The sequence below is a fragment of the Durio zibethinus genome, chromosome 14 (genome assembly GCF_047325235.1).
Source record: "Durio zibethinus cultivar Kanyao isolate XHJ-2024 chromosome 14, ASM4732523v1, whole genome shotgun sequence".
NCBI lineage: Eukaryota > Viridiplantae > Streptophyta > Magnoliopsida > Malvales > Malvaceae > Durio > Durio zibethinus.
In genome coordinates this window covers 6,885,449-6,893,063 of record NC_143175.1, presented here as the reverse complement: position 1 = coordinate 6,893,063, position 7,615 = coordinate 6,885,449, and the positions used below count along the sequence as shown (strand labels likewise).

Genomic DNA, 7,615 nt, shown 5'->3' with positions numbered 1-7,615 from the left:
TCATCAGTTTCAGTTGTCTCGTGCTTGCTAAATATCTCGGGTTTTAGAATTTGATGATGATGTTTTATATCCCTTCTAAATATAATATATATGTATATATGTATATATATATATATATATATATATATGTGCACACACGGTATGTTTGGTTCGTGGAATAGAGGAGAATGGTGGAACATACAATAGAACAGAGAGACTGATTCGTGGAATGAAATAAAAGGAAAAGGTGCAAGAAGTATTCTTTGTACCATTTCAATGTTCTTGTTATACTCGTTAGACCATTTAGCAAGTCCAAAATTTTCAATTAAATAGTTGCTTGCAATTTTCAATTAAAGAGCTGCTTGCAATTTTTAAGATTTTATAGGGATGCAAATTATTTTGTATGATAATTATAAATAATCTTTTATACCTTTTAATTTATATTAAGGTGATTGAGTTTAAAATTATAATGAGGATTATATTCTCTTCGTATAAAATAATTTAATCCTGTTATGATATAAAAATTATTTTTAATTCATGAGATTAAATTTATATGTTTTATTATACTTTTAAAAATTATATTAATAATTTAAATTATATAAATTAAAAAAATAATTTTGATTAATAAATAAATTATCATATTTTAATCTTTATACACATCAAATATAAAATATAATGATATTCTTTTTATTTTTTTATTTATAATATCATTTTATTATATTCTATCGTAATTTTATGTACCAAATATAACTTATATGACTTAAAATTTGAATATTAAATTTATCAAATATTATTTTTTAAAAATGATAAAACAATTAAAAATTATTATTCTATTTCAATATTAGAGTGACAAAGAAAACCACACTCATCTGATATTGAAATAGCTAGTACCATTTAATACAGATGACTTTCATCATTCAAGATAAAGTTTGTTTATTGTAATCTGATATATCGTATTCTTTAGCCTATTATCTTGTGTGCTTATCATGTAATCTCACAACTAGGATAAGTGGAGTAGTCTTGCAATCATTATGCCAGACCTTGAATTGTTTCTTCGTGTACTGTTTAAAATTTTTTATTTTTTTATTATTTTTTTAAAGAGCAAGTGAGAATTTAAAAGATTATTGTACGAACTTCTTATCCTATTACTTATATATATATATATACCGTAAAGGGTGTCTAACCACTAGCTAATCCTATTGGTGGAGGTAAAACGGTGTGCTAGATATTTTTTATTTGAAATAAATCTTCATAAATTCATTGCTTTTTTAGATTGAAGTTGAATTTTGGAATCTTTACTATTTCAATTTTTTTTTTCATTTTAATGAATTTAAATCTTACACTCTTTATTAAAAGTCGACTTAAAAACAATTAAAAACAATTTGGTTGATATGACATTTTAATGGTTACTTTCCTGTTGAAATTGATTAATTTGTTGGCTGCATAACACGCTAATAAAAATATCTTATTTATTTTAATTAAATAATAATTAATATTTTGAAATTAAAAAAACATTTTTAATTACTTTTTTTCTTCGAAAAATGAAAGTTTTTTTTTTTTTCATATTAATATATGACACGTGATAAAAAAAATTCATGTTAGTATGTCATGTTATCAACAAAAAGCCACCAATTTGAATCTAATTATAAAAGTGTTTCTTAATTCGATATTTTATAAAATATATAAATATTAAATTCATTAAAATTAAGTTCATGAACTAAAATCGAACTTTGATACCTTTTTATTTAATTATTTATTGGTTTTTCCAGTAACCAACAATAAAATCCTTGATATTTATTGATACCCTTTAGAAATCTGTGTTATTATTTCCTGATCCATGATTTTTCATACAGTTTTTTGTTTGTGTATGTGCGCGCTATTATTCTTATCTACTTTCAGGCTAAATCACAAACCCGTATTCGAATTAATTAAGTAAAATCCTAAATCTTATAGCTAATGGGTTTTTTTTTTTTTGGTAAAAATATAAATCAATGAAACAAAATGAAAAAAATCCTGTATTATTCTCATATTATTTGACAATAAAATTACTCAAACAAGTATAATTAATCTTTGAAATCAGGTAATTAACCTTCCTAAAATCTCATAAAAATATAAAAATAAATAAAATTAATCAAAATTTGATATCCAACTGATTTCCAAGTTATCAAAGAGATTAATGGTTTATAAATGACTCAATCTTTGAATTTTTTATTAATGGCTGAAGTACCAAAAAGTAAGCCCCCCCCCCCCCCCCTTTTTTTTTTGTTTCGTTTTTCTTTACTTCACACCATAAAGGCAAGACATGGAGATTGATAGATTGAAGAACAGGAAGTTGCTGATGTAGCTAAGTCAGAACACGGCCACGCAAATTAGACCCAAAATGGGATATGATAGTCGTTTTTGTTTCGCTCACAGTGCTAAAGGAACACAAGAAACCAAGATATTTTCAACGAGAGAGAGAAAATCAAATTACACTCATGGACATTATCTGACGAGCGAGACCTGGATCTTGCTGCAGCAGCTCCCTCAAGTTGTTCTCCACCTCGGCTATCTGTTTTTCCAAGTACTCCTTCGAGGTCTGTCGAAAACCAATATGTTAGGTTACTTTCAAAGACGTACACTGTTTAAAAGTGTGGGTCTTATAGAATTTTTTTATGGACCCCATACAATATTAAATTTTGATTTGTTAATTATACTGCAGCAATTGTGGGTGATATGTTTCCGTAAAAACTGCACTCGAGTTGAATAACAATTTCAAGACGAGAATGAGAATGAGAATGCAAGTGAGAGCAAAGCCAAGGCAGGTAACTATTTGCTTACTTAGGTTCATTTGTAGCATTTAAACCAACTACCACGCAGCACATAATGCCCCATTCGGAATCAAGAATTCACTCTCATTTGAAGAAAGTTGCAAGCTTGCCTACAACCACTTTAATCTAGCCACCAATCAACAACTAGGTCCTAAACTTTTCTACAAATTGTCATACTGAAATTTGGATAATTCATTTACATGTACAAAAGATGTGCATTTACATTATTCTTTCCTTCTTTCCCTTTTTGGTAAAACTTAAAGGGCACAAACAACAGAACGCTTCTAAAAACTTGTAAAGTTCTTAGAACTAATTAAGCTAAGGAACAAACTTTTGTAAGATTGAACAAAAGCCATAATAAATCCAAATAATAGAAGCCGTAAAATCACTAAAAAATCTCATGATGTCTTAACATACGGTAGTTATAGCATATAACAAAACAATAAGAGTAAAACATGGTGAGACGACCCGTTAAACATATGGCAGTTTAGCAGACTTTGTTATTTTGATAAATAGGTAAAATATTCCGACCAGTAGTAAAATAGGATATAACAGTTAAAAAGCAAAATGGACACAAATGAAAACAGATTATTCAAACGGGGAAAATGCATGCACAAAAAGGTTTAGACAAACAAAGAAAACTACCTGTAATGAAGCAATTGCAGACTCACTATCTTTCAGCTTCTGTTCTTGTTCATTCATTAAAACTGACTTAGGCTCTAAAACAAACCTGGACAGATGATGAAAGAGAGCCAAACAAAAATGTTCATCAGTCCATGTCATGTATTATTCCCCACAGGTCATTAACCATGATTAACATTTAATTAAGTTATCAGGTACTCACGTTCTCCCTGCAAAACAATAGACAAACAGGTTATTGCTCTGCACATTTGGCACAATCAAACTATAATGCAGCTACAACAGCTGCTCATAGGTCACAACATATGAAACAGCCCCATACATAATGCCAGTTCTGAAACTAAAAAGAAGCCTAAACCTAGCATCCATATGTGTGAATTTAAAACCATTTTGAATAAGTAAACAGAACACTAATATCTCATGCCAAAGCAAAATCACAGCTTGAATATCATACCTATGGATTTGTACGTATTTGTATCATGAGACAGCTGACCTAGCTCCTCCAACGTTAAGAAAGCACGCTTCTTTTCTCCTTCCTTGTTTCGCATCTGGTTTTGCAACTAGAAGTCATAGGATTCACTCACTTCAGTACCAGAGGTTAAAAGATAATTCACAAGTCTTTCGAGAAAATTATAATGGGGTAAAAGATCACAATAAAAATGACATCAACTGTACAACAGCCACTCTTGCACCTAAACACTGAAAGAAAATTTATTTTGAGGGCCTTTTTTTTTAAAAAAAAATTGCACAACATCAAGCAATACAAGATTGAGGATGCACTCAACCGTGAGATTCACCCAACCAAGAATTGCTTGGATGCAGGAATATGACAAAATGTCAGGAGGTCTGCTCTTTGCCATATATCCCACAAAAGTGCATAATCCATCGAGTTTGACATCAAAGTTGAACAAAAATTTCAATTTCAGATTACCATTTCACTGTATGTGAAATAAGTGTATTTATATTTCAAAGAACTCCGATACACTCTAAAATGCAAAAGAAACATAGACTGTTCAGATGTAAAATCACACAACACAATATTTCAGAACTACATTTAGGCACACATATGAGGATAACTGTAAGGCAAAAATTTTTGCAGCTTGAGGGGGCAGCAGCCATTCTACATCCTGGACATCCTTAAAAATGACATAGGATCAATTATCAGAAATATAAAGTTTGCTTGAAGTCACACAACAACAGGAATCATACAAATTGCCCGATCATGCGATTGCTTAATCCAGTATACCCCTCCATGGGTTGACTCGAAGGATGCAAATGCTTTTTCACGAATATCACTCAGTTATAAAATCTACTTTTTTCCCACAACCCCAATAACTATTACCACATCTTATGTGCCTTCAACAGGACATATTGTCCTTTATCCCAGCCAAAAAATAAATAAAATAAAAAACCTCTTTAATATGAAGCTATACTTCAACTGTGATTGTGGTCATCCTAGGTTTAAGTTCAAGAAGACATTCTCCACACTTCATAAAGCAAAGAATATGCTTACTTAAATCAAACTCGTAGCAACTTTTGTCCCTCCAAAAGTTGCAGTTTCAAGTTAGCTCAACAGAAGGTCAACAGCGACATATAATCAGAGAGATCGAGAAAAATCAAATCTCTGTTTCAATCTATTTCTATTGGTTCCTTTGTTTAAAAAAAAAAAATCATGAGATAAAATCTTCGGCTATGAGAGAACATAGATTCCAAGCAAGAGGCTACAGAGCCATACTACTAATCTAAAGGAAAATCATACTTACCTGTTTCAATTTGCCAGTGAGCTCAATCATTCGACCTTGAATCTCTAAAAATGCCTGTTATCCAACATAAGTCATTAACACTGTGAGATTTCACTTTTTCAACTTTGCCGGCAGTCAAATCAAAAAAGAAATTTCAGAAAACAATCCAAAAAAAAAAAAAAGATTTCGTTCTTACAGTTTTGTTAACTTCGTCGGCCATATCAGAGGATTCAAGCGTTAAAAATCAAAATTATATGGAAAACAATAAAATTAGAGTAAAAGGAAAAGAAGGGGTTAAGGTTGGAGATAGGGGTTATGGGGTAAACATATATCGGAGTGTGGGGCGGGAGTGAGAAGTACAGAGATCGGAGATATGTTGTATTTGATGAAACTATAATAATAAAAATCACATTTATTTTTAAGAGATTAAAAAAATAATATAGTCCGAAATATAATTTAGTAAGGGTAATTGGGAGAAATGTTTCACTTTTTTTTTTTAATTTAAAAAAAGAGTGCTGCTAGATGCATCATACCATTTTTTCTTTACACTTCAATTTTTTTATATTTTGTAAATGAAATTATTTAATTATTTTTTAAATGAAATTATTTAATTATTTTTTATTTTTCATACAAGTTTTTAAAAATAAATTTTTAAAAATTTAAATTTCAAAAAAAGTTTATGACTTTTCAAAATTTTATTTTTGAAAAAATCTATAATTTTTTGAAAATCAATTTTTGATAAATTAAATGACTTTTTAAAAATTTATTTTCAAAAAATTATAAAACTCTATAAAGTTATGAGAACGGTAATTAAGTAATTTTATTTAAAAAAATTTTGAAAAAAAAAAACTGAAGTATGAAGAGAGAAAATGAAAGTGCATTTAATAACACTCTTAAAGAAAAAAGAAAGTTTTTTATTTCTACTACTTTTTTTTTTATACTGTTAAGATTATAAGAATAAAAAACTACTCATTATTCTCTTTTAGCATTGTTATGGTACTTATTTGGAAAAAAAAAAGGATTATTATTTTTTTGGTGCTACCAGAATTATTATTTCCCTTTAATATCTTATTGGGAAAAAAAAAGAAAAAAAATCCCTTTCGTACCTTGTTCTTTCATTCTCTCTTTATTTTTGTTTTTATTTTTCACAATTTCTAATAGTTTAATTAGATTAATAATTCATGTGTTTGTATCATATACAATAATAAAAAATTTATATATTGATGTAATATTTTACATAAAAATTATATATCATAATTTTTATTGATATAAAATATATAAAATATTAAAGTAGTATTATTTCACATCTAATAAATATTTAATTTTTTATAATTTTATATTCAAGTTAGATCTCTCCACTTACTGTAAATTAATTTTAAGTTAGATACTTAATATGATATCATACTCATAATTTTTTTGTTGTTATTTTCAAATTTATCACGTGGTAGGCTTATTTTATTTTTGCCTACACATAATAAGAATCTATTAAAGTGATATTATCTCATATCTAATAAATATTTAATTTCATGTAATTTTATATTTAAATTAGATCTCTCAACTTATTGTTAATTGATTTTAAGATGGATATTTAATGTAAAATATATTTTTTTATTTTTATTAACATTTTAACTTATATATTTCTATTTTTTATATCAATTTCATATTATTGTAATGTGCTTTAAATTATCATATGTCTAAGTGTTCATTTGGATGAAGAGTGAGTTTAACTCTCGTGAGATTAAAAACAACAGCAGATGCAAGATTAATTATTATAATAATAAAATTTAAATTAATGGTAAAATATATGTTTGGATGTATAAACTGCAATGGCAATGAGATAAATTATAAGGAGAATAGAAAATGATCATTAAAGACATTAACTAAAAATTATATGTATTAAAAATTTTAAATTATTTAATATTTATAAAATTAATAAATAATTGATAAATATAAATTGTTTTAAAATAAAATAATAATTTTGTTAATAAATAATTAAAACTTATTTATTAATTTATTATATAATAAAATTTATTTTACATTAAGTTAACAACATTACTTTATAAATTTTAAATAAAATCAAAATAGAAAAAATAAATGTAAAGTATTGAAGTTGTTAACTTAAAGGAGAGAAGTGGAAAAAAAAATGCAATTGCGTTGAGTCACTAAAAATTTTATGTCCAGTGAAAAATTGACGTGCATTATACCTTGTTTGGATTTATTTGTTTGAATTTATAAATTATGATTGACACAATTTTTCATAACAATTGAACTTATGCTGGATGCACGTTTCGGTCCAAACGCACCCTAAATTTAATACACGACTTAAAAGTAAAAAGTAAGATAAGATGGCTTAAAGCTAAATGGTTTTAAGTAATAAGCTTTAAAAAAAAAAAGAAAGAAAGAAAGAAAGAAAGAAAAGACCAAGAAATGCTAAGTCAGAGAAGA

The 7,615-nt window shown here is 27.1% G+C and overlaps 1 protein-coding gene across 1 annotated transcript; it reads right to left on the bottom strand.

The window, feature by feature from the left end:
* Positions 1-2,269: 2,269 nt before the first annotated feature.
* LOC111294112 (prefoldin subunit 1-like) lies at positions 2,270-5,571 on the bottom strand. The gene is made up of 6 exons (XM_022887290.2): positions 5,367-5,571; positions 5,192-5,245; positions 3,883-3,988; positions 3,634-3,640; positions 3,435-3,519; positions 2,270-2,557 (listed from the first exon to the last, which is right to left on the bottom strand). The coding sequence occupies exons 1-6, from the start codon at positions 5,388-5,390 to the stop codon at positions 2,444-2,446; spliced, it is 390 nt and encodes a 129-aa protein (XP_022743025.2). The 5' UTR covers positions 5,391-5,571; the 3' UTR covers positions 2,270-2,443.
* Positions 5,572-7,615: the final 2,044 nt, after the last annotated feature.